The sequence below is a fragment of the Aethalodelphis obliquidens genome, unplaced genomic scaffold (assembly GCF_003676395.1).
Source record: "Aethalodelphis obliquidens isolate GAN/ISIS:26980383/991018 unplaced genomic scaffold, ASM367639v1 scaffold1, whole genome shotgun sequence".
In the NCBI taxonomy this organism is placed as follows: domain Eukaryota; kingdom Metazoa; phylum Chordata; class Mammalia; order Artiodactyla; family Delphinidae; genus Aethalodelphis; species Aethalodelphis obliquidens.
Genome location: NW_020837945.1, coordinates 59,848,910 through 59,876,504, shown reverse-complemented (window position 1 = coordinate 59,876,504; position 27,595 = coordinate 59,848,910). Strand labels below are relative to the sequence as shown.

The following is a 27,595-nucleotide window of genomic DNA, read 5'->3' as shown; positions in this document are numbered from 1 at the left end:
TGGGAGTACACTGGGTTGGGCAAAAACCTAAACAATCTTTTCTGCACTTTCAGAAAATACTGTTCATCAAAATCTGAAGAGGTCACCTGGACTTTTACAAATGGGGAAAGCTAAGGAGGGATACAAATGCTACTTAACATAAATTTACCACTAGTCAAGGAATTGACTGGGAGTGGCAATTACGTAGGATTTTAGGGAGAAATGGCAAGAGGATGTCAAAGGCAGAAAATATGAAGTCAGCAATATCTCGACTTAACCTCCTTACCTTTAAGTTTATGGTCAAACACATTAGTTTAATTATCTTTCCAGCCCAATTAGTTTCTGAAGAATTACTTCCCTTTCAGGGAGGTCACTTTTCCATAAGCTAGCCTGGGTCTCCTGCAGATCATGACACCGCAACACCATCTTTCAACGCCTCCCCATTCAATCTAGACTGTCGCATTACCAACACCTCCTGTTTTGAAGGTAGTATATATTTATTCTTTCAACTGTCCTCTCCTTTTCTGCACCATTAAGTCAGAGAAGAGAAAGGTAAACGGCCACCTTTTACCCTTCCAGATCCATTCAAACCTTGTGGACATCTATAAAACGCCTATCGCAGGGATGTTAGATAAAAGCTAAGAATTAACTGAAAATGCACATTCGGAAGCAAGATTTACAGTGACACCGCAGTGAGGGCCACATCGGTGACATTCTCTCCCAAGCCGGTCTCACAGGAGACGCCTCTGCCTCCGGGGTTTTTCCTATCTCCCCGCTCCCCAGCCCCGGGCTGAAGGTAAAGACTTTACAAGGCCTCTGCCAAAGAACGGGGGATTGAGACCTGGAGGCTACTGCAGACCCCGAAGAATGCCTGAACCAATCCCACTACCCGAAGCCCCAAAGACTCGAAAGGGGAACCATAATGGCGGCACTCACCCCCCAGCCCCGGGAAGGGTGGACATGTGAACTCCTAGGTTGCAGGGGCGACCACATTGGGGGAGCGGGTGTCAAGATAACTGGAGAAATGAGATCGCCGGTGCAGGATGACAGCGGGGGGAAGCCCGGGACAGCAGAGGCCACCATTCACACTCTCTCTTCTCTTCATCCTCTCACCTCTTCTCTTCTATCCCAACCAGCCGCCGGTTACCGGTCGCCACTCACCTGCCGGGGCGCGAGGTCCAGAAACTGTACCGATCACCTACCCAGAGGCTCTGTCACTGTGGGAGGGGAAGCCTTCAGCTGCAGAGGGGGGCGGGTCTAGACAGTCACGTGACCCCGGGCTCCGCCCTGTTCTCCCCAACCGGGCTTGCTGCATCTCCGGCGCCTGTATTTTTGCGGATCGTTTGAACATTAATTTTCTTGCGATTAGATTTTAGGACTGCAAGAACAAAACAAAAATGTCCGCAAAGATTATGTTGTAAACTGCAACGTAGAAGGCGTGGGTGGAACGGGCTAAAGTGCATTGCTAAGGAAGTGACGTTCACGCAGTGGTCTCGGGGCCGGAAATGGAGATAAAAGTTCCGCCCCCCTGGGGCCCGCCGGCAAAATCCCAGGCTTATGGGTTTGGGGCCATCACGTGATATCGAAACCGAAACGTGCTGGACGGAAGCCAAGTTATCCGGCCAATTGTTAAATACACCTATTTGTCTTAAAAGCACTAATTTACTTAAGTCTCCCACAGGCTTCTTTACATTTAGAGGAACCAGCTTTATAAAATCTTATTAGGAGACAGGAGCGTTTGAAGGTCATACTGGAGACTACCAGCTAGGAAGACCAGGGTCGGGGAAGACTGATCTTGTTAAAGTGGAAGAGGTGAGGGAGGGGTGGAAAAATCTGGCTTTTACCGCCAAGGCCTACCCGGCAAGCCCCACAAGTTGCGTCGTAAGATATGGGAGGAGGAAGATGACGCCGGAAGGCAGAGCCCAGTAGAAAAATGGAGGTCCTCAAGTGGAGGGGGAAGGGTACTCGGAGGCCTGCAGTGCGGCTGCGCGCCGGGCTGCCGACGCGCCGGCGCGCAGAGGGGGCGGGGTGAAAGGTCACAGCGCGGCGGCGGGTCGGGCTGGCGGCTGCGGTGGCGGAGGGCGGGAGGCGAGTGCCCCGTGTGCACGTGTGGACAAGCGGCGGCACCAGCGCGGCGGCGGGAGGCACCCCCGCCCCCTCTGGAGACGCAGGGCCGCGCTCGACTCTCGCGGCCTCCGTCACCCGCTCAGCTCCCTGCCCTAAGCGAGGAGGCCGGCTTGCGGGGTGGAGTGGCCCGAGCTGAGGGCGCGGAGAGCTCAGGGCGGCGACGACAACGGCGTTGATATCGGTGGTAACAACGGCCTCAGCAGGCGGGGAAGATGAAAGGGTGAGGAAGGGCAGCCGGGCAGGGCCCGACCGGCGGGGGAGAGGGGCTGCTAAGGAAGGGAGAGACTCCGGGCGAAGACCCGGCGGAGGGAGGTTTCTGGGCTTCTCTGCTCATGGAGGGGGCGGAGGCTCGGCTCCGGCTGCTGGCGGGCGAGACCCGGGGAGCCTAGGGTTTGGGCCTGGAGGACGAGTGCGGGTTTAGTGCACACCAGCTGCTGAGTGGGGCAGCGGGGAAAAGCTGTCGTGAGGCGCCTGGGGCCTCCTGCCCGGGCGCGGACTGCGGAGCCACCCCCGGCCCGCCCCTCCGAGTGAAGCGGTTTGGGTGTCCTCTTCAGATCCCGGCTCGACACTGAGAACTGTGGTCTTTGACACCTTTCGGGCTTATTCACACTTGGAAGCCGTGCAGAACCTTCTGGAGGGAACAGGAATTGGAATAAAGAGCACGGAAAGGAGTATTAAGAGCTAGTGACTCAACTGGATTTGGGTTGGGTCAGAGCGAGTGGAGGAGGGGGAGAGAGCGTGAGCACTGAAGACTTGGGGTGCCAAAATGTTTAAGGAAGTGTTGCTGATCAGTAGGTGGAGCTATTGCTCCAGCCGTTTACTGTTGCCCTTGTGCCGCGAGGGGGTCCTGGGTTCCTAGTGAAGCTTTCTTCAGGGGTTTGGCAAAGTGAATATTCTTTCACAGGTTCCCTCTTGGACAAAGTTAGGGATTATTTTGGTTCGACTATTTCCATTTGGATAAGATGTCATCTTACTATTAAATTGCATACTGTTAAAGTATTAATTACCTAACACTGTGTTTTAACATATTGACGGAGGGAGCCGTTTTGAAGCTTGCCTTTACCCTCCTTAAAGAACGAAATGGAATCTTAATCAGTGTTAAAAGCTTTCTGAGGTGCTGAGTGTTTTCTACGATAGCAAGTCGGTTAAAGAATTGTAACTGTTTTGAGTTAGCGAAGCCTTTCAGACTGTTAAGCAGCCCTTTTGAAGATGAAGTAGAAGTCTGTTCGAAGTAATCTCATACTGCCTAAAACAAGGGTCTGTATATTACTTCGGTGTGTATATGTGTTTGAGGTCGCAGAAGAGGTCCAAGAAAGTTTAATTTGAAGGTCTGTAGCGTGATTCCTTACTCTGATTTTGCTTTAAATATTGAGAATCCATTGTAATGTCGAATTGCGTGTTTTGTATCAAGTTGAGAAATCATGAAGAAATTTTCACAGTACCTGCATTAATTCACATCAAGTTCTAAACAGTTCCAATCAGGATACTAATTGAGGGGGTATTTGAAGTACGTGCTGTACTTGAATCATGATCTAGGAAGTTTGGCTGTTTTGTATATGATCCAGTATAACTTGGCGAGATTTATCTCTTTTTTCCTTGAGTATGGATGCTGTCTCTTAGTTGTTTTTGTGTTCTCATTGGCACTCAGTGCTTATTTGTCTTTGTTAAAGTAATAAAAATGAGGCTGAAGAGTTCTTGGTGTTGAGCTTGTGCACGGATTTATCAAGGAATGCCTCCAAGGAATTATTCTGGTTGTTTAGATCCAAGATCTTTTGATCTAGCTCAGTCTGCCTAGGATGTAATGCTCTTCCTGATACTAACTTGGCAATAGAAGTAATCTACCTTCAGTTAACATACTTATGAGGCAATTATCTTTTTATTTAAAATGGTTATTTTATATGTAACAAACTGATGGAGGCCAATCTCCAGAAATGAGTAACTGGTCAAATTTAGAGGAAATTTATAGTTACTGAACCTGTACCTTATGCCAGCAACTATGCCTAAAATGTAGAGTCCTTAAGTCTAGTTCCTATCACCTCTTACTATTGGGAGCTTAAGATCATGTTCTTAATGGTAAACTTTTAAGATGATTTCAGAGGAACTTCTAAGGTGAACTAACTCCCAGGTAAGATGGGACTGTAAAATTTTTTTCATTTGTTAGTCTTGCCTTTAAGGCACTGAACAAATGAAGACAGTGGATATTATTTAAAAGATTTTAAAGTTCTTGAGTTCAAAGATTTGTATCACCGTGTACAATGCAGTCAGTGTTATAGTCCTGACTCTTGGTTTATGAAGGCCTGTGAAAATGAAACAGTGGTCCTGATTATGTGGTTTTTGTACGAAATTTTATTTGCTAAGTGTTTTATTGTATATTGAGCTAATTCAACTGTAAGTTGAATACAAATATCTAAAATTGAAAACATGCAGAACTCCTCACTCTGAATCAGTCTACTGTTTCAATATTTTACATCGTTGCCTATATTGTCTATCGTTTTGAAACCTTTAAAACTTAACTATTTTACCTGGCTTTTTCTTCATATTTTTACTTAGTTTTTTATTAGTAGCAGTAGGACATTCCATGGTATTGGCATGTATTTGCCTTTCCTCCATAGTAGATAAGCTTCCAGTTGTTAATTACTGTATGCATTTATATGCATGGTTTAGAAATTTGAAGTATATTATGAGGTGTTACTTGTACTGAGGTTGCTTGTTTTTATGAACCGGGGACATTATAGGTTGAATTTGTGGATGGTAAGCTGATTATTTTTATCTGTTCCCCTGTAGGGAGGGTGATATTCAAGCAAGAAGGTACGCTATACACAGCCATGACTGAAATGAGATGGCAGTGTAATAGTCGATATAATAGAAAGTAAAACTGAGTCCATTTACCCTTCAATTGTAGCAAAGAGGTGTAAATTCTAATAAAGATGTCTTTAACTAGATGTGAACAAAATAAAGATGACAGCAATAATATAGTATATAGAACAGTGTAGTTTCCTAATTGAAGTGTTAAAATATAAGATTCTGCAAGTAGAAATGAGTCTATGTTGAAGAACTCAGAAAATAATTGGTACCTCTGAGAGTTTATGGACTGGAAAAGGACACAAATAACTTTACTGAGGTGCTAGAGACATTCTGTATCTTTACCTTGGGTATTGGTTGCAGAGGTGTATACATATGTATAAAATCATTGAGCTGTAACAAGATTTGTGCTCTTTACTGAGTATATCTTATATGTCAATAAAAGTGTTTTTTTAAAGGTTTTATTGCTGTTTTTGTCAGGGGAAAAAAAAACAAAAAAAGAAAGCCAGTAAGGCCGAAGTATGTAGAATTCAGGAACTTTTGTAAAACTGCAATTCATACTCCTTGCTTCTGTGAAGCCAATGATTTGTAGGATGTTGATTAAGTTACTGGATTTTAACAAATACTTTGTAATGTTCCCTTGCTTTGTTCAGATGAATGCATATAAAATATAATCTGTCTGTACCATAATTTTAAAAAATCAATATCCTAATATAAAGGAGAATAAAAGGAAAGTAAACTGCAGTAAGATATCTATTTCAATATGCAGATGAGCAGGTACAACACCACCATAAATCATAAGACCAGGTGTTTGCATCTATCTGTAAATATAATCAACTATATAATTTAAAAAGTATATCTGCTACCAGTACAGATGTGTGCATTGGTGAGTAATGCTGTGTTGCCATCAGTGTTGTGATTTCTTCCCCAAATTGTGGACAACTGTTGGTAAAGTTCTGAACAAAACGCACAATAATCAAGAACTGTGGGTTGGGAAAGATTTTTAAAAGGCACTCATAAAGCATTATCTTTCAAAGCCAGTGCTTTTGCCAGATGAAACTAATATCTATATTAAATTTCACTTTGCTAAATCCTCTCTTTTGGTCTGTAGAAATTCTTTTGACTCCTGATTTTCTCTTCTAGGTATTAGCTATGGCTTCCAGCTTTGTGCCATCTGGAAAGATACACCTTCTTAATTATTTAAATGGCTGTCCTTTTTTCTTGTTTTAAAAGTGCAGCCTACAGAAACCGTTAGAATACCAGTACTAATCAATAGAAACGTCCTTCGCGTCATAGAAATGAGAATTGTATGATTATAGTTTAATAACTTACAAAATTGTATAATTGTGCTATCACAGAACACTCCTTTCTCTTGAGCTGTTCTCTTCCATCATGTGCTGTTTACATTCATTCAGTGCCTGACTTATTAGCAGAACGTTAGTCCTGTCTTGTCCAATACAGTAGTGACTAGCTATGTTTGGCTGTGGAGCAGTTGAAATGTGTCTTGTGTTACTGAGGAGCTGAATTAAAATGTCAGTTGTTGGACAATTTTTATGTGTGTTTCGAACAACTTGAATGTGTGAATCCACTGTAAATTTTATGAAATATAAGTACAGATAAAACATTTCCAAGGAAAATTACCATCTGAATTGAGACGTGCTGTAAGTGTAATGTGCACTGGATTTAAAGACTTAGTATGAAAAAAAGATTTTTTTAAAAGGTCATTAATTTTATTTTGATTACATGTTGCAATGATTTCAGCTGTTTCTTTATGCCTTGTTAATGTAGATATTAGGGGAAAAAAGTTTTTTTTAACAGGGATTTGAACCCTGGACCTAGAAATTTTTAAATTACATATGTGACTCAAATTATATTTCTGTTGGACTGTGCTGTGCTAGACCCTGAAAAAAACAAATTTGTCTAAAACATGATCTCTTCCCTTAGGATCTAGTTCCTGGATGGTAAATGTTTCAAATGTGGGACAACACATAGTGTGTGGCTGTTTATACCTCCGTGGTAACCACTCCTGGTTTTCAATTAAGATATTTAATCCAGTAGTATCCTCTGGGTAAATGAAGGGGTAATTGGAAGTATGTATTTGCCTTGCCTGAGCTAGTACAACCTGTATTCTGCCTCTGTCATTGCTGAAGCTGTTCTTAAGGGAAAACCTTGTTTCCCAAGTTCAGACTTCTCCTCTCAGTCTTCAGTAGAGCAGAATGCTTGCTTGTATAACTACTGGACACACATCCTTAATTATTTCTTTTGGATAATTCACTAGAGGAGAATTTTTTGGATCAGAAAGTACTGCCATTTTTAAAGCTCCGATATTTGTTGCCAACTGACCTCCAGAAAGATAGTAACACTTTATACTGCCAGCAGTGTATGAGAGTGCCCTTCTCTTCTTCAAGGGCTAGTGGAGAAAGGGAGGAGCACTTGCAGAAACTTAAAGGAAAATGGAGGAAGACATTGTGGCTGCCATTTCAGTGATGGGTGATGTAAATTACCTTTGTCTGCGATGAGTGGCATACATTGAGCATTTCTAAAATGATAGAAATAACTAATAGTGTCTTGACAAGTTGATTTGGAGGACATATACACATATACCCTTAATTCTAATTTTACTTTGCTGATTAGGTGATAAATGGCCTTTCTTTCTTCCTTTCCTGTTGATTACTTGGTTAAGTTGGACATTTCCCACTTTTACTGGCCATTTGTATGCATTTTAAATATTTCTTATTTCTCCTTCCAGAAAACTAAGATATATTTAAGGAAATATTTGGATGCCTCCCACCCCCCAGAATGTAGTTTGTTATTTATAGCATAATTTATCTTCAAAAAGGAGACTTACTATAATGCAGAAGGCATTTGAACTAAAAGCAACCACATTTTATAGTTCAGTGTGCCACCAATAATAGTTAGCAATAGTAGGGACACTGACTAATAAGTTTCTTGGCTTCTGGGCCCTCATTTCTTTGTCTCTTTTGCAGCTTGTGGGATCTTTAGTTCCCCAACCAGGGATTGAACCCAGGCCCCGGCAGTGAAATCACTGAGTCCTAACCACTGGACCACCAGGAATTCCCTCATTTCTTTGTCTTTAAAGAGAACAGCTTGAACCTGAATAGGAAAGGCTGAAGGTTTGAGTTCTTGTGCCAGTTCTAATCTGTTGATAGTATCTTATCAGTATTATATTTAGTCTGTTGGTAGCTTTGATGAGTTCTCAGACTGTGGGGAAAACAAGTGATGTCATTGATTATTAATGGCACGTGTGTCGCACGTTTGCCATTCCTGGTCTCTGTCAGCTCTAGCTTTCTATGATAGCAAGAAACAAAACTTTGGAATCATATTTGAATTGTTCTCTTTTAAGCTGAACTCTTCATTTTGCTCTTGTGTCTGCTTTTTGGGACCTGCTCTCCCATCCCTTCCCCATGCCACTATTACCTTTTACAGAGGAGGCACTGTTAAGGCAATGTGCCAGGCAGTAGTCTCATTTAATCCTCACAGTAGCTCTAAGATAGTATCCATAGTCTACTAATGTATCTGTAAATATAGTATAAAACAAATATAGAGGTGGGCCAAGAAGGGAAGAAAGCTTGTTGGGTGGTGGGGTTTTTGAGTAGTTTTATATGGCCAGAAAACAATGTGGGGGGTGTTGGGGAGAAGGCTAGGCCAGTGGCCACAGCTAGGCGATGAAGGACTACTTGAATTTTATTTGGTAGATTATGCGCAATTTTTTGAAAGATTTTACGCAGAGAAGTAAAGTGGTCAGATTTGTGTTTTAGAAGGATTATTCTGACTGCATTGTGATGGCTTTGTCTCCTTGGCTCTAGTCTTATTCCCCTTTATTAGGCTATTAAAATATGTGTTGAAATGAGGGGTTGAAATGATGGCCTGAACCATGCTGCTAAGAGAAAGGGTATAGGAACAGGTTATAAAGTTAGTTGGGAGGCACAATTATCAGGGATTAAAATGGGATGTTAGAGTGCATCTGAAGCTCAGTGTCTGTATTGGATGAATGATGGAGCTGTTCGGAAAGGTAGAGAACAGATTTCCTATGGAGAACGATGAGTTCAGTTTTTGATGTGTTGAATTTGTGATTCCTGTAGAGATAGCCAGTAAGCCGTTGGAAATATGTGCTTGAATTCAGAGTTTTGTAAGTAAAAACATCAGTGTTTAGGTAGTAGTAGGGAAAGAGCCATAGCTGGGAAGGGGCTCTCCTAATTGAACATATAGATAACGATGGAAAAATTTTTCAAAGGATAATTTTACTCTTTTTTAGGTTATAACCTTGAGTATATTGTGTCCCTGTGTGTGTTTAGCATTTCTGGTACCCAACCAAATAATTACTGAGATTTTTACACACCTGATACTTGCAGTCACACAGCTTGGAGGACTGATTCACCCACCACTGCTTTTTTGATAACCTGCTAAACCTCTAGAACAGTGACTCTCAACCAGCGGTACACCTCCCACCCCACTCTGGACATCTGATAATGTCTGGAGACATTTTTAGTTGTCACAGTGGGATGGGATGGTTACTGACATCTAGTGGGTAAGGCTAGCAATGCTGCTAAACATCCCAGGGTGCTCTGGGAAAGCCCTCACAACAAAATTATCAAGCCCTAAATATCAGTAGTACCAAGATTGAGAAACTGCTCTAAAATCTAGATGAGATGAAAGAGAGCTCATCGGTTTTACTAAGGTCCTAGAGATTCTTAGATTTACTAAAAGTAATTTAGCAATCCTTGAAATAGTTGAGGTTCTGCCCTAAGTCTTGTAGTTCAGTAGAAGAGGTAAGGTTCGAAAACAGGTGCTTATAGCAGTGCAGAAGTTCTGTGCCTTGGAAGAGTACAACTGTAATACAGTTCAAATGAGGTGGAAATCTCAGCAGGATGACAGGTTAAGGCCTCATGAGCAGTTAGTATTTAAGCTGTGCTTTGATAAATGCTGAGAGGGCTTACTTTTAGGTTGAAGGAATTTATACTTTAGAGGAATCACTCTTTCATGTAATTTACTTGAAGGCAAGAGTTTAGAACCAGATTACTGCTAGCTAAGAAAAAATTATCTCTAAGCCCCTTGAAATTTTTAATCAAAGGACCATGGGCATACTTTGATCCTTGCCAGAAGACTTAAATTTTATGCAAAAGTCCTTTATCAGTACACCTTAGATAAATGTTGGGTATTTCTCTCTCTCTCTTAACCTTGAGAAGTAAAGATGACTCCTTTGAGGGGAGTCATATGGTGTGGCTAATCTTGCACTATAATGGAATTCATAGACATAAGCCTGATTCTGGCTTTATTGATAATTGACTGTATAACTACAGGCACATCTGTCTCTGGGCTTCAGTTCCATCATCTGCAAAATGAAGGGGAAGAGAGCCAGTGGTTCTAAGGTCCCTTCCAGATCAAACACTCTTCATAAGAAGTGACCAGACAGTTAAAATTTTGTGCCAGGGTGCACTTAAATACCCATCTAAAGTATAAAGACTTTAAGCTTTCTCTATACATCATTTCCTCTTTTTGCTATGTAACTTTAGCAGTCAGACTTTGCCCAAGAAAGACCCACTTTTGTGTAGTCGTATCTCCATCTTGTGGCCTTTCAGAATATTGCCACTAAATTTTGTTTTTGTAATTATGGCCATAATTGACATTACCCTTAAAAGCTAGAAACATTTGAGTGCTTATTATCTGATGTTGCTGTACTAAATACTTTTCCCATGATAAATACCACTTGTTTTTTAAGCCAAGGGTAAAGGTTTCCTACTACCATATTCTAAGTGCAAAGATTTGAGATTTGACTGAGTAACAGGCTAATCTTGTGGTGCTGCTCTCTAAAAGTAGGAGGCAAGTAGCTGTGTTTTCCAGAGCTAAGGGCTTGGTTCACATTTCTGTGGATGCTTGTACTGTATGAATCTGTCCGCCCCCCTTAGATCTTAGTCTCAAAACTTTGGTATGAAGATGCGTTAGAGTTTGTTATGGATTTGAAAAACAAGAAAAAATAACATGTCACATGAATTTACTTGAGCTAAGAGAATAATTTAGTTACTTTAATAACTACTGTCTTCAGTTTTTTACTTAGAGTTTGTGAACTCTAGTGCCAACAGGAACCCAGGACCTGGGACCAAGCAGATAAGGTAAATGAATAAAACAAGAAACGTAGGCTTTATGTAAAATCTTCTGATTTAAGTATTAGCAACCAAGTTAATTTGGAAAAACAAAAAATTGTTGAGTCAAGTAGATGTGGCCACATGGCTGATTTGACTTCTAGGCTAGGAATTTGGGGCTTATCTACAGAACAGAGGTCTTGAACCAATAAATTAAAAATAGTCTATATTGTTAAATTATATTGAAATCTTACCTGAAGTAAGCAGTCAGTGTAGTGATTTTAAAAACCCAGCTTTCAGAGTTAGGCTGATTTGAGTTTGGGTCACAGTTCCTCAATACCAGTTATGTCACATACATTAAAGCTATAGTGTAACATACTGTACTGCTTGCATAAGGGAAATGATTAACATTTTATGGGGAAATGATTAGCATTTTATGGAAACCCACTCTGATCATATAGTGTATTTTTTTTTGCAGTGGTCTATTCCACTTCCCTGTGCCTGTCTTTAGTCTCTATTTCCCTTACCAGACTCCTTGGATTTAGAAATTTACACACATGCAGTAGGAAGTTTCTTGATTAAAGTGGGTGTTTAATTTGTATGGTTAAAAGAACAAGCTTTATTACAGAAGTAAAGATTCCAAGGTAGGATGTGGGAATTTGAGTTTTTAACCGGCAGAATGATTCTGGTGTATAGCCAGGTTTGGAACCCAGTCTTGGATTTTACGACACTGCTTCTCCAGATTTATCCCTACTCTCTTGAACATTGTTTCTCAGACATCTTTATGGGCTCCTACTCTTTTACTTCTGAAATGTCACTTCACACCACTAGAATAACTATAAACAGAAAGGCAGTAAAAAGCATTGGTGAGGATGTGGAGAAACTGGAACCCTAAAACATAGCTAATGGGAATGTAAATGGTCTGGCCACTTAGGGAAACAGTTTAGCAACATATTAGTTTTCCCTTACTACTGTAACAAATTACTACAAATTTAGTGGCTTAAACAACACAGATGTATCATCTTTGTTCTTCTTTTTTTTTTTTTTGGTGGTCCACGGGCCTCTCACTGCTGTGGCCTCTCCGGTTGCGGAGCGCAGGCTCCGGACGCGCAGGCTCAGCGGCCATGGCTCACGGGCCCAGCCGCTCCGCGGCATGCGGGATCCTCCCGGACCGGGGCACGAACCCGTGTCCCCTACATCGGCAGACGGACTCTCAACCACTGCGCCACCAGGGAAGCCCCATCTTTGTTCTTGAGACCGAAAGTCTGAAAGGGGTTTCACTCTGTTAAAATCAAGATGATGGTAGGTATAGTTGACTCCTGTCTACCTGAAATTTTAGCATGTGACCTTATTTAGAAATAGGATCTTTGCAAATGTAATTAAGATGAGGTCATACTCAATTGGGGTGGGCCCTAAATGACTAATGTCCTTATTAAGAAGAGAGCATACATACACACAGAAGACCATGTGAAGATAGAGGCAGACATTAGAGTTATGCTGCCACAAGCCAAGAAACACCTGAGGCCACCAGAAGCTGGCAAAGGGCAAGGAAATATTCTGCTCCAGAGCCTAGAGGGCATGGCCCTGCTGACATTCTGATTTTGGACTTCTAGCCTCCAGTACTTCGAGAGAATACAGTTCTGTTGTTTTAAGCCACTGAGTTTGTGGTAATTTGTTAAGGCAGCTCTGGGAAACTGATACAACAGGACTGTGTTTCTTCTAGAGGCTCAAGATGATGTAACGTTTCCTTGCCTTTTCAGCTTCTAAGACCACTTGCATTCCTTGGTTCATGAGCCTTCATCTTCAAAGCCAGCAGCATAGCATCTTTAAGTCTCTCGTATCTCTGCTCTTAATCATATCTTCTCTGACTCCTAAGGACCTGTGTGATTACAAGGGGCCCACCCAGATAATCCTGGTTAATTTTCCCATCTCAGGATCTTACATCTGCAAAGTCCTTTTTTCATGTAAAATAACATATTAAAGGTTCCTGAGATTAGAACATGGACAGCCTCCAGGGGCCATTATTCTGCCTACCAGAGGCAGTTTCTTTAAAAAGTAAAACATGTACCCCAGTGTTCATTGCAGCACTATTTATAATAGCCAGGACATGGAAACAACTGAAATGTCCAATGACAGATGAATGGAAAAGAAGATGTGGTACATATATACAATGGAATATTACTCAGCCATAAAAAGGAATGAAATTGGGTCATTTGTAGAGATGTGGATGGACCTAGAGTCTGTCATACAGAGTGAAGTAAGCCAGAAAAAGAAAAATACCATGTATTAACACATATATGTGGAATCTAGAAAAATGGTGCAGATGAACCTATTTACAGGGCAGGAATAGAGACGTAGACATAGAGGACGGACATGTGGACACGGGGCAGGGGAGAGGAGGGTGGGATGAATTGGGAGATAAGGATGGACATATATACACTACCATGCATAAAATAGATAGCTAGTGGGAACATGCTATAAAGCATAGGAAGCTCAGCTCGGTGCTCTGTGACGACCTAGATGGGGGGGGTGGGAGGGAGGTCCAAGAGGGCGGGGATATAGGTATACATATAGCTGATTTACTTCATTGTACAGTAGAAACGAACACAACATTGTAAAGCAGTTAAACTCCAATTAAAAAAAAAAAGTGAAACATATTTGCCATACGACCCAGCAGTCCCACTTCTAGGTATCTACCAGAAAAAAACTAAAGTCTATGTCTGCACACATACTTGTATGCAGTAATCATAGCAGCATTGTTTATAAAAGCCAGGAAGTAAATACAGTTAAAATGCCCATCAAGTGGTAAATGGATAAACAAAATGTGGTATATTCATACAATGGAGTACTGTTCCACTACTGACACAAATTGCAATACGGATGAACCTCAAAAACATTATGCTGTGTGAAGGAAGTCTGGTCCAAAAGATCACACTTATTGTATGAAATGTTCAGAAATGGCAAGTCTTTAGAAAGAAGGTAGATTTAGTGGTTGGCTTGGAGTAGGTAAGGGGATCTATCTCAGCTGTGCACAAGGGATTTTGGGGGTGTGATGTGAGTACTCTAAAGCTGAATTGAGATGATGATTTCACAACCCTATAAATAGTTTAAAACCATTGAATTGTACACTTAAAATAGGTGAATTTTATAGTATGTAAATTATACCTCAAGAGGGCTGTTTAAGAGAAAAATAAATGAGAGGGTTGTAAGGGGATGAGGCTCATACACCTAAATGTAATTAAACTTCTAGAAGAAAACAAAAATCTAAATGTTAGTGGCCTTGGGTTAGGCAAAGATTTGTTAGATATTACCCTGAAAAGCATGATCCACAAAAGAAATTCATCAAAATGTATAACTTCTGCTGTGTGAAAAACACTGTTAAGAAAATGAAAAAAGCCACAGACTGGGAGAAATCCTCTGCAACATACATAACTCGCAAAGGACATGTATTCACAGTAACTTAAATCTCAATTGGAACCCAGGATTTTTTTAAGAGCAAAAGATTTCAACAGCACCTTTACCAACGAAGATAATATGGGTAGCAAAGAAGTACATGAAAAGATGTTCACCATTATTTAGGGATATGCAAATTAGAACTGCAGTGAAATGTCAGTACACACCTATTAGAATGGCATAAATTTTAAAAGTTGATAGTGCCAAACACTGGTTTTGATGCAGAACACCTGAAACTCTTGTACACTTAACTAATGATCCAGTATCCCCTCTCCTATGTATGTATTCAAGGGAAAGAAAAACTTATGTTCACACAAGAACCTGTACATAAATTGTTTGTGGCAGCTTTATGCATAATCTCCAAAAACTGGAAACACCCAAATGCCCTTCAACAAAAGTATAAACCATGGTACATCCATACAATGGAGTACTACTCAGCAATAGCAAGGAATGAAGTTGATACAGTAGTGTGGTGAATCTCAAAGGCATTGTGCTGAATGAAAGAAGCCAAGAAAATGGGAATGTATTGTGTGATTCCATTTATGTGGTATTCTTGAAAAGGCAAAACTATGGGAAACAGAAAACATTAATGGTTCTGTGGGAGTGGTGGTAGAGCTGAACTACAAAGGGTCATGTGGGAGACTTTTGGGGTGATAGAACCATTGTGTTTCTTGATAATTGTGGTAGTTAGGTGACTATATGTATTTGTCAAAACTCAGAACTATATGCCTGAAGTTAATTTAATTTTATATAGGGAATTCCTTGGCGGTCCAGTGGTTAGGACTTGGTGCTTTCACTACTGTGGGCCTGGGTTCGATCCCTGGTTGGGGAACTAAGATCCCACAAGCCATGCAGCAAAAAAAAAAAAAAGGAATTAAAAAAAGGTTTATGTGAACTTTTAAAAGTTTTTTTTTGTTTTCTTTTAGCTAAGAAATTTTTTTTTCCCTAAGAAAGTAAATTGACCCCCCAAAACGGCTGGAAAATAAAGGAGCAACTAATAGTTGATACAAATTAGAAAATTGCAAGCTGGTGGACTTGAATACACTATGACAATAATTATATTAAATCTGAACAGACTAAATACTCTGATTACCAAATTAAAGGAACAAGACTCTTATGCATTTGCTGTTTATAAAAAGACACTTTAAATATAAGGCCACAGAAGTTCAAAGTAAAGGGTGGTAGAAGATATACCATGCAACATTGATTAGAAGAAAACAGTGTGTCTATATTTATGATAAACAAAGTAGACTTTAAGGCAAGGAATATTACAGCGAAGAGGGACATTTCAAAATGATAACAGGATCAATTCATCAACTCATAACAGTCCCAAATATTTATGCTGTTAATAACATAACTTGAAAATACAGAAGCAAGCATTGACAGAACTGAAGAGCAAGAAGAACACTTCCAAACTTTCTTTGAGGCCAAGAAACCTTATTGATAAGAAAACCTATCAAGAATATTATAAGGGGAAAAAAGAGTGTGTCAGAGTAAGACTTCCTGACATATCATTTGAACGGACCTAAAGGAGGTGAGAGAGTAAACTTGCAGCCAAGAATGGAAAGGCCACCAACTTAGATAGGGAAAGCTTCAGGTGAAGCACATTTTGTGGGGAAGATCAGATAGCTAGTGTTGGATATGTTTAATTTGAGCTGTCTACTAGAGATGCTTTGGCATTTAGGAGTGATTTCTAGGCTAGAGACAGAAATTTGGGAGTTGGCAGCATTAAATCCATAGGACTATATATAGATTGAGGTCACCGAGAGAATGTAGAGAAGACAATGAAGTACCATCTTGATGTGCAAGGCCCTCCTCTCCAGCCCCGGCTTCCACATGTACACAAAGCATACTTTGTTTTACTATAGCAAACTGCCTGTGGTTTGGGGAATACATGAATGTAAACTCCTTTGCATTCCAGGTGTTAGCACATAGGTGTTGAAATATTTATTGAAATAGAACTGATTTATGCTTTGAATAGGCAACTATTATGTTCATAAGAACTATAGAAAATTTAAGATTCATGATGGAGTTCTTAAAATCTCTATTATTTAATTTTCTAATCAAGTTCTTTTAACTTCTAAAAGCTTTTGGTTGTTTACAGTCAAATGATGTTCTAATTTACTTGATAATCCTACATAACTATGTTTATGCCTTTGGTACTACATGTTCTTTACTGAATTATATTTACAAGTTGATGATATTACTCTGATATATTTAGAATATCCACATCTTAGAATAATTTGGAGCTAAGTGATCAGGATTACAGAAAAGTTCCATTTCAGTCAGACATATCATGTTCAGGAGAGTTAAACTGTATCTGAAGGTGAATTTTGCTGACAAAGTTATATTTAATAGACATTTAATAATTCTGTTTCTAGTATATGCTGACAGTCTGGTAATAATAAAAGTTGATTATAAACAGCAAGGTCCTACTGTATAGCACAGGGAACTATATGCAGTCTCCTGGGATAAACCATAATGGAAAAGAATATTAAACAAAGAATGTATATATGTATAAAACTGAGTCACTTTGCTGTACAGCAGAGATTGGCACAATGTTGTAAATCAACTATACTTCAGTTTAAAAAAATCAAACTTGATTAATTTCTTTCTTAAACAGCTACCGAACAATACAGTATTCCAATTCTGTTTTAAAACTTGTCAGTATATATGTGCATAGAAGAATATTAGAAGACTATATGTCTAACTCATTTCTATGGTGTTGGGTTTGTTCGTTTTTTTAATCAAGACACTTTTTTTTTTTTAATTAGGCATGGTAAGATTAAGCTGCTTATTCTCTAATGATTCAATATTGTATTCTGTATTTAGTCTTGATCTGCCCACCCTAATGGAAATTTTTTTAGTAGTTACCTTTTATTAGTTTCAGTCTACCACACTGCACCATGACCACCTTTTCCTTCTGTATGAGGTCATGAAATACCTGGTTATTATCCTTTTAAAACTTATACTTGAAGCATGGTAATTACCTAGAAGTTATTCTTAAACTCTTAAAAACTCAAGTTCTTTCACTTATTATCTAGAATCTTAACTTCCTAGATTCTGAAGTTTTCCTTTATTGTTTTTTACTATTAGATTTCATAATGTAATTTTTCAATCACTATTAAAATACAGAGACTGGCTTTTAAGTGCAGTGGAGTAATTTTTTTTTTTTTTTTTTCCTGTGTGGCATGCGGGATCTTAGTTCCCCAACCAGGGATCGATCCTGAGCCCCCTGCAGTGGAAGTAAGGAGTCCTAACCACTGGACCGCCAGGGAATTCCCCTGGATTAATTTTTAAATGGTGTGTTCTAAATATAATCAATATAATAAGCTATCTTATATTTAAAATAAATTACTGCACCCAATCTGTGGTACGATATTAAAGAGTAGCATTAGGCTGAGTGAAATAAGCCAGATAAAGACAAATACCGCATAGTATTACTTTATTACTTGTATGTGGAATCTTAAAAAAAAAAAAAAAGGCAAGCTCATAGAAACAGAGAGTAGAAGAGTAGTTTCCAGGTGGGGAAGATAGGGAAAGGTTGGTTAAAGTGTACAGACTTTCAGCTATAAGGTGAATAAGTTCGGAGAATCTAAAATATAACATATTTGATAACACCGTATCGTATAATTTAAATTTGCTAAGAGTAGAACTTAAATGTTCTCACCAAAAAAAAAAAAAAAAAGGTAGGTGATGGATGTATTAATTAAGTGGGAGGAATCCTTTTTTTAAAAAAAAGGAAGAGACTGTGCAGGTAAGATGTGATCCCTGTATTTTAAGGTGAAATGTCATTTACCTCAGCCTTGAAGAGAAAGCCAGGGTGTGCTTTAATGAAAAGGGAAGTTTTTCTGTGAATGAGACGTAACCTAGTAAAGAAGACATGACTCAGTACTTCCCTGGTGGCACAGTGGTTAAGAATCCGCCTGCCAATGCAGGGGACATGGGTTCGATCCCTGGTCCAGGAAGATCCCACATGCCATGGAGTAACTAAGCCCATGCGCCGCAACTACTAAGCCCACGTGCCACCACTACAGAAGCCCTCGCGCCTAGAGCCTGTGCACCGCAACAAGAGAAGCCACTGCAATGAGAAGCCCGCACACTGCGAAGCCTGTGCACGGCAACAAAGAGTAGCCCCCGATCGTGGCAACTAGAGAAAGCCCACGCGCAGCAACGAAGACCCAATGCAGCCAAAGATAAATACAAATTAAATAAATTTTAAAAAAGAGACATGAGGGCTTCCCTGGTGGCGCAGTGGTTAAGAGTCCGCCTGCAAATGCAGGGGACACAGGTTCGTGCCCCGGTCCGGGAGGATCCCACATGCCGCGGAGCGGCTGGGCCCGTGAGCCATGGCCGCTGAGCCTGCGCGTCTGGAGCCTGTGCTCCGCAACGGGAGAGGCCACAGCGGTGAGAGGCCTGCGTACCGCAAAAAAAAAAAAAAAAGAGACATGAGTCATGAAGGGAATTCATTTTAGTCAAATACTTGGGAAGAAGGCCGTATTTACTTCATATTTACTCATGTGGCTAGAAATTGAAAGAGAATATAACAGATCTATATATTTTTTACTAAGATGCCTGCATCTTAAAATTTTGTGTGGCTGCTAAGAAACTCAGTGCGCTTACATTTTAAGAAGACATGCAAGATATACAAGGGTGGTTGGTCACAATAGTGAATAATGAAAAACAGTAGATACAAATGAAATAATTGAGGCAGGAAGGCTAAAGTTCCAAATGAGTATAATGGTCTGTAATCAGGTTTTTTTGTTCTTTAAGAACTGTAATACATTCTGGTCGTTTCTGATTATCTTATTAACATTTCAGAGAATATTGTTATAAAAGTTATCCACAAACCACACATTGTTTGAATGTGCTTTTAAACATTTTTCTGTATGTTAACAAAAGTTGGAGATACATTTATATATATTCCCAGGAAACTATATCAATGTCTTTCTAATATAAATGTATCATGCTTTATTTAATTAACCAGTCCCCTAATGGTGGACACTCAGATTTTTTTCTTTTCCTTTTTTTTTTAACCATTATAAAAGTGTGATGATTAGCTTTCTTGTTTAGTCGTTTCTGTAACAGAGAGCTTTCAAAACCTCTGTGCATATGATGTAAATGGTTAATTAGGGTGCATTGTTTGCATTTTCCTGCTATTGACTAATGCAGTTGTGATGTGGAACTAGCACCTAGTGTAGGACATACGTCATTTTCTAGCTGCTTGGTTGGCATCAGATTGTTTTGTTTATCTTTGAACTCATTTTTAGTTTGATTTGACAATTTTTTTTATAAGATACTATTTTTTAAATTTATATTTTGGCTGCGTTGGGTCTTCGTTGCTGTGCTCAGGTTTTCTCTAGTTGCGGCTAGCGGAGACTTCTGTTCATTGCAATGTGCGGGCTTCTCATTGTGGTGGCTTCTCTTGTTGCGGAGCACAGGTTCTAGGCACGCGGGCTTCAGTAGCTGTGGCGCGTCGGCTCAGTAGTTGTGGCTCGCGGGCTCTAGAGCGCAGGCTCAATAGTTGTGGCACCTGGTGGGATCTTCCCGGACCAGGGATTGAACCTGTGTCCCCTGCATTGGCAGGTGGATGACACTGTTTTCTTTAAATGTTTTTATGACCCACTGTTAAGATTTTTTTTTAATTTTTTAAAATTTTTTATTTTATATTGGAGTATAGTTGATTAACAATGTTGTGTTAGTTTCAGGTGTGTTAAGGTTTTTAAGAAGGCAAATAGTGTATATAAGCAACCTCTACAAATGATAGTGCTGGTGATAATAGGAAGAAAAATTGTGTAGATGCTATTCAGGTTTGTCTTGTCACTATTGATCAACCTTTAGCATGTGGTGGTGAGATTGATTTGAGCGCTTAAAAATTTGTTGACAGCTCTGTAGGCAAATCAGCTTTATTACCATGAGTCTGAAACTTTTTAGTGGTTATCCCTTTTCCCATGGAGCCGATTGTTTTGGTTAAGTATGGTTACTTAGAGATGCTACTGTTGTGTTCTTGATAAGTAGTTTTCAAGCTGGGGTTTGTTTTGTTTGGTTGGTTGGTTTTGTTTTGTTTCTGAAATGTAGATTCCCATGTTCCATTTCCAGAGACTGCTTCTGAAGGGGGTGGGGGTGGGACGTCCAGGAATCTGGATTTGGTCGCCACCCTCTGTGACTCTGGTGTATGTGGTTCCTGTGTCCAGTGACCAGAATACACGTGATTCTTGCATATTTTAATTATTTTCTTAGAATAAATTCCTAGAGTGGGGATACTTTGACAAAGGAGGTGTACTTTTTAGGTTTTTTAGTACATAGTTGTAGATTGTCTTCCAGAGATACTGTATCTATTTACATCCCTGCCAGCAGAGTATAAATATCTTACTTGCCACCCCTTTGCCAATTAGGTATCATCAGTCTTTTTGATCAGTAATAGATGTCTTTAAATTTTTCTGAAAATTTCAACATTATATGTAGATTATTATTCTGGCCTTCTTAGTAATTGTTGTTTACTGTATTTGTCTCTAAATGTATACAATTGTATGAAAGCTAGGAGTTGGAACCTGGATGGAATGACTGGCAAAATCTGCTTATTAGTGGTGATCTTCATAGGAGTGTAAGGTTACTGTGAAAGGGTTGGATTTATCAGTCATGTAAAAAAGACTTGGTACCCTTTTAATATGTCCATCTTAACAAATGAAGCTAATTATATTTTATTGAGTACATTTTGGTTTGTTCCAGTAGCCGGATCGAGCTGGGAGATGTGACACCACACAATATTAAGCAGTTGAAGAGATTAAACCAGGTGATCTTTCCAGTCAGCTACAATGACAAGTTCTATAAGGATGTGCTGGAGGTTGGCGAGCTAGCAAAACTTGGTATGATATGGTTTTTCTTCTTCCCTTCGTTTGTTTATTCATGTTCTTGACCTCTAGTTTTTAATATCAGGACAAAAAAAGAGTTAACTGATTTAATCTCCTTGTTTTACAAGTGAGGAAATGGGGGTGATCCAGGTTCTTAGAAAAATCAAGATAAAATAAAATACTTGAATTTCAAAAGGAAATGCTAAATATGTTTTCTTATTTAGGCTGTGTCTGTGTTTTCACATATTTAAGAGGGGTCTTAAATTCTGAAGGTATAGGATATTTTTGAGGCTATTGATACTCAGAGTACATGATAAAATTTAATTAATGCTAATAACAACAATTTAGTCGTTGTACAAGGGCAGGGAAAGATTCAGTAAAATGTGTTATTCTGTCTGCTAAACTTTGTATCTTTATATTTTCCGTGGCAGCCTATTTCAATGATATTGCAGTAGGTGCAGTATGCTGTAGGGTGGATCATTCACAGAATCAGAAGAGACTTTACATCATGACACTAGGATGTCTGGCACCATACCGAAGGCTAGGAATAGGTAAAATTATTTGTGGGTTTTGGTTTTGTTTTTTTCTTTAAAGAAGCATAAATACATTGGTACTGTTCCTGACCCCACTAAGGCAATATTTCTTCTAGGAATACTGGGAAAGGGTTACTGAATTATATAAAGTAAGGTGGAAAAGAACTGTTTTATATGTCAGTTGAACATAATTGAATTGAAAGCCCTATATATAAATAGATTTGTTACTAATACCCCTTTTGCTTTTTCTGTTTTCCTTCTTCCTGGAAGGGCTGTATATAAAGATTGCTTGTCTGCTAGCAGTTTTAAACACAGAAGGAAGTGTAGAGAGAAAAAAATTGTGGAAAATCAGGATGTCTGGTGTTTACCTCAAATTCTACTAGGACTCAGTAAGATGTTTAGTTTAAAGATTGATTTTTATGAGATTACTTATTTGCTGTTTGTCTTGTTAATAGGAACTAAAATGTTAAATCATGTCTTAAACATCTGTGAAAAAGATGGCACTTTTGACAACATCTATCTGTAAGTAAAGTCATATTTAATGATCTTATCTAAAGAATTTAATAAATAGGCAATAGAAATCTTTACTAGAAAATTTAAAATCTGGTCACTTATTGTCTTTGGGAAATACCATGGAAGTGGTAGTTATGAAGTTTGTTTTAATAATAGATAATGAACCTGTGATAAAACATTCTTGTTTTGCTTTATTACATTGGGGCGGGAGCTCCAAAGTCACATATGTGAAACCAAGATTAAAACTCAGATCTTCAGAATTTAAGAAATTAATACCATTAATATTACTTTTATCATGCCATCTGTTTGCACTCTGAGTTTTGTTCAAGGCTCTCAGTGACATGCTCATTAGTAGTAGAATTTAATCATCAAAATCAGAGAGTACCTAGCTGATTTATACTTGAATCTTAAGAGTAAGGCTAAGGTGGCAACTATGGATTCTTTTTCTTTTTTTTTTCATTGAAGTATAGTTGATTTACAATGCTGTGCCAATCTCTGCTGTACAGCAAAGTGACTTATACACATACATGCGTTCTTTTTTAATATTCTTTTCCATTTTGGTTTATCCCAGGAGATTGAATATAGTTCCCTATGTGGATTCTTTATAATACAGATATTGAGATTATTCTCATTTTCACTTTGGCATTGGGAGAGATTAAATTATATAATGCTGTTTTGAGGAGTAATTGAGAAAGCACAAATTATTTTCAAAATCTAACATGTTTTTTATCAATCAGAAAGATATATTCAGGCATTTGAGACCCTAGGTTTTGTTTATTTTTTAATGTGTTACTATGGTCTTTGAATCATCCCTATAGTTATCTACGTACTTTTAGTTACAGAAACCTTTTCTCCTCTTGAAATAAAAAATGTTATGATACTTTAACCTTTGTGGATTTTAAGAATAAATGCTGTTCCTGCATCTCCTCATCTCAGCTAGCTGTCTTCCAAATGTTAGATTAAGAGTTAGGTTAGAGGGCTTCCCTGGTGGCGCAGCGGTTGAGAGTCCGCCTGCCGATGCAGGGGACACGGGTTCGTGCCCCGGTCTGGGAAGATCGCACATGCCGCAGAGCGGCTGGGCCCGTGAGCCATGACCACTGAGCCTGCGAGTCCGGAGCGTGTGCTCTGCAATGGGAAGGGCCACAACAGTGAGAGAGGTCCACGTACTGCAAAAAAAAAAAAAAAGAGTTAGAAGTATAAATTTGTCATCAAAGTTTCTCTGAAATGAATACCTAATCTTTGTTGATAACTAGTAATTGTAAAGAGAGTCTAACAAATGTCTGCAGTATTCCAGCTCCAACCAATAGCTATTTGTGGAGGACACATAAAAGCTGATGGAATCTTAATTTTTTTTTTTCCGATACCCTCTTGTATCTCAGGCATGTCCAGATCAGCAATGAGTCTGCAATTGACTTCTACAGAAAGTTTGGCTTTGAGATTATTGAGACAAAGAAGAACTACTATAAGAGGATAGAGCCAGCTGATGCTCATGTGCTGCAGAAAAACCTCAAAGTCCCTTCTGGCCAGAACGCAGATGTGCAGAAGACAGACAACTGAACAAATTACAGATGAACTTTCTTGCACTTGCTTGTCGCCAAATAAAAGAGAGGCCCATTGATCCCCCCCCCCTTTCTTTTAAACCTTTCCCCCTTCCTCGTTCTTGTGTTTCCTCCTTTCAAAACTTCCTTCCCTTTCCTCTAAAAGTTTTAAACTTTTAAGGATTTATTAATCATGTTTGGATTGTTTTAGTTTTCTTATTTTTATGAGGTTGTTTGATTGTAGGAAGGAGAAGGTATAGATCTGTTTAGTTTCACAGTTAAGATATATGGTCCCGAAAACTTGAGTGTCAATTTCATTTTTTTTTTTTAATGTCCTGCTTTCACATTGAAGGGCAGAGCCTACAAAATATTGTATATTTCAAAGGACAAGAAGCAGCAGCAGCAATATCTTGTTCTCTAACTCATAGACAAGTTTAGTGTGTTTGTGGTACTTTGGGGTTTTCGAGATTTTGTGGGATACTAATCCCTATACATTGCCTTCACTCCACCTTTTGTCCTTCTGAGTATTATCTCAGGAGTTGGACCATTGTTATCCTTGTAAGAAATACTAAGTTTATTTTGTTCTGTTAAGCAGTTATTTCTTCCTTCCTCGCTGGTGGCTGACGGTGGCTGGGACAGTCTGAGTAAGTAGTATTATACTTTGGTCTCAGCATTTGAGTTAAACTGCTTTTTGCTAATGAGTGGGCTGGTTGTTAGCAGGTTTATTTTTCCTGCTGTTGATTGTTAGAAGTGGCATTAACTTTAGGAGTGTGGGCTGGTGAGATTAATTTTTTTTAATATCCCAGCTAGAGATAATGGCCTTTAACTGACCTAAAGAGGTTTGTTGTGATTTGCTTTTTTTTCTCCTGTCCTTTTTCTTCAGTAAATCCACAACAGTTAGTCAAACCTTAAAAATGGAGTTGATGTCCTTATAGGTCAATGCCCCTAAATAAACCTGAAGCAGGTGTTGTCTCTTGGACATATTAAAAAATACCTAAAAGGAAGCTTAGATGGACTTGTGGCACAATAAATGCATTTAATGTCAGCTAATGCAGACGGTTAGAAGTGTGGCCACTGAGCATTTGATTTTAGAGGAAGGAATATCTAGACAGTATTTTTGAGAATAACATAGCTGTGCTAATTGCTTATCTGTTGGAGAACATCCCAGATTTGCTTACATTCTGTGCCTGTGATATTGAGTTTAAGGATTTGGGGGTGGGGGAATTATTAAACATATTGCTTCTATTCTTGGAAAAAGTAGAAGTCTAGAAGTGTTAATAACGCAGATGTCACTGTGACCTCCTCTACTGACAGGACTGGTTTATGCCAGATCGTTTCCTGGCACATAGGGAGTGGCTTTGACGGGTCGATAACTTTTTGTAAGATAGAAGACATCTGAAATTTTCATGTTTTCCTCCATAATCCCATCTCCAATATTTAAAATTTTCTACATTGCCAATACTGGTGGCCCAAGAAATGTTTTCATTAGACTTTAAAACAATGCACAGAGCTTGAATTTTCTGTCATTTGACTTTAAAAGGAAGATTGATTCATAATATTTATCCTCTTATGTAAATTCTGGCATAAAAGTTTCATCTCTTCAAATATGTTGAATGACAAAATTATTTTACACAATGTTTATGCACATTTTATAATCTTAAGTTCTTATTTGAGAATGTAAAAATACAAGGTACAATAGACTTCAGCAGTCTTAGTTGAGTGCCAAGTATAATATAGAAAAGGAGGATAGTTGATAAATGAATTTATAGGGTTATAATCTTAAGATAGTAAAAATGTAGAAAGACCATGCTGGTTTCTTGGGTATCCGTTTCTTAAGCAGTCCAAATCTAAGCTTAGAAGAAAAGTTTAGCATTAAGCACCTTTACCTTCATGGATAAGCTTCAGCTTGCTCTTGCCAAGAGAAGAATGCTTGAGTTACAGAAGGCATAATTAGTTTGAAGATTCAGCCTTTTTGTAAACTTCGCATATCAGAATAGATTTTGATATATAAATGAGTTTTGTGAGATGACACTGCCTCTATTTCTATAACCATTTCACCTGGACTATCTAATCAGTCCTATGAATGTATCCCTGAATGTGGTTAATGAAAACCGAATAGCTGCCTCATGACAATTAAGTACATATTATTTATGGAGGAAAAAATATTAAATTTTGAATTGAGTGTGTAGGCTCCCTATCATTTTAGTGTTTCTTTTTCCACACTAGTCACTGACTTTAACCTAAATTGTAAGTGTTTGTAAAGGGTGAATTGTCCTACATCAAACTTACATGAAATAATTCCATCCACTTATGGAGGAGGAGGATGTAGAAGAGGTGGAAGCTGGGCACTAGTTCACGTGCCTATGAGTCAGTAAAGACTGAAATAATGTCCCATGTTCAGTTGGTTATTTTGATAAAAATTATCGTTGAGGTAAATTCTATTAACTGGAAGATCACAGGATATATCCATCATATTTTTCAGGGTAGATAGTTTTTTTCTGTAGGGCAAATAGATAAACATTATATTGTATGGTAATTGCATTTAGGTTCTAAAGAAAAGAATCTGCAGAGAAATCTATGCAATATATAATTTGTCCAGATTAGTTTTCATTTGGGGAAAGAAGTTCTGAAATATCCCCAAAGTGGCTTACTCATCAATTGAAAGTCCTCCAAAAATAGAACTATTGGGAAACCATGACATATGGGGTGGAAAAGAAAAGCTCCCTCAGTTTTTTGGAGGGAATAACTTTAAAAATACTTAAATATAGCTGAGTTTATTTGGTGCAGTTAAGATTTAAACTTGTTGATTTTAACATTGCTGTTACATCTGAAATAAACTTACATGATGTTCTGGTAGTAATCTGTGATGTCTGGTAAATGTCAAAGAAATGTAAATGCATTGTGTTGAATTCTGAGATCAGCAACTATATATGTAGTCATTGTTTACTGTTGCCCATACTGGTTTATGTACTTTCACTTTTCTTTAAGACCTAACTTAAAACTAATTAAAATAGGCCAAGTGTAATCAAGGCCTCCTAATTCAGACCTTTTGGAACTTGCTAGAAACACTGCCTGGTATCTGCAGTTCAGTCCCAATGAGAGAAAAAATAAGATCTGAAGAGCTGTCTTACTGTTACTATATTTTGAACGCAATTGTTAAAAGCACCTGACACTTTAGGCTGTGAGCTAATTAGCAGTGTGCATTGACTAGAGAGAACATATATTCAGATTATTTTCTTTCTGTTAACAGTGAGGAAGGAGTTTAGTTGAGTGAGTTGGGAATTGCTTTTTAAGTTTTTTCTGAGTACCAAACAAATATGAATTTAGAATTTTGTCTTTAACAAAATTAACTCAGTATCTTAGTCAAAAGTGTTAGAATTTTGCTTATTCCATTCAAGAAACAATGGGTGATCTTTGCCCGATGTGTCTTAATCATATCATCCCCAAATTTAACAGCTTAAAACAATGAACATGCATCATCACCCGGTTTCTGAGTGAGGAATCCAAGGGCAGCTTAGTTACGTGGTTCTGGCTTAAGGTCTCATCAGGTTACAGGACTGTCAGCCGGGGCTGGAGAAGCCACTTCTGAGATGACTGACTCACTTGGTTGTTGGAGGGGTTCAGTTCCTCACTATGTGGGCGTCTCTCCAGGGCTGCCTGAGTGACAGCTGGCAGCTGACTTGCCCCAGAGCGAGTGA

The 27,595-nt window shown here is 38.9% G+C and overlaps 2 protein-coding genes across 3 annotated transcripts in view; one reads left to right on the top strand and one right to left on the bottom strand.

The window, feature by feature from the left end:
- ATP6V1A (ATPase H+ transporting V1 subunit A) overlaps positions 1-1,314 on the bottom strand; it is a 55,814-nt gene extending 54,500 nt beyond the window's left edge. The window contains exon 1 of the mRNA XM_027104968.1: positions 1,141-1,314. The gene's annotated coding sequence lies outside the window, so the exon portion shown is untranslated. The remainder of the gene's footprint in view (positions 1-1,140) is intronic.
- A 711-nt stretch (positions 1,315-2,025) lies between these two features.
- NAA50 (N-alpha-acetyltransferase 50, NatE catalytic subunit) lies at positions 2,026-26,922 on the top strand. Of its 2 annotated transcripts, none has more exons than XM_027105001.1 (5): positions 2,026-2,326; positions 21,195-21,328; positions 21,745-21,864; positions 22,302-22,368; positions 23,739-26,922. In XM_027105001.1, exons 1-5 carry the CDS (start codon positions 2,319-2,321, stop codon positions 23,914-23,916), a joined length of 507 nt encoding a protein of 168 aa, XP_026960802.1. In that variant the 5' UTR covers positions 2,026-2,318; the 3' UTR covers positions 23,917-26,922. The 2 variants fall into 2 exon arrangements, with proteins under 2 accessions (XP_026960802.1, XP_026960794.1); XM_027104993.1 differs by having other exon boundaries at positions 2,027-2,326; positions 21,192-21,328.
- The last annotated feature ends 673 nt before the right edge of the window (positions 26,923-27,595 follow it).

Excerpts from the sequence above, each read along its gene's own strand:
- NAA50 (XM_027104993.1), top strand. Across the intron at positions 21,329-21,744 it reads TGGCGAGCTAGCAAAACTTG|CCTATTTCAATGATATTGCA; the intron begins GTATGATATGGT and ends TTTCCGTGGCAG. Across the intron at positions 22,369-23,738 it reads ACTTTTGACAACATCTATCT|GCATGTCCAGATCAGCAATG; the intron begins GTAAGTAAAGTC and ends CTTGTATCTCAG.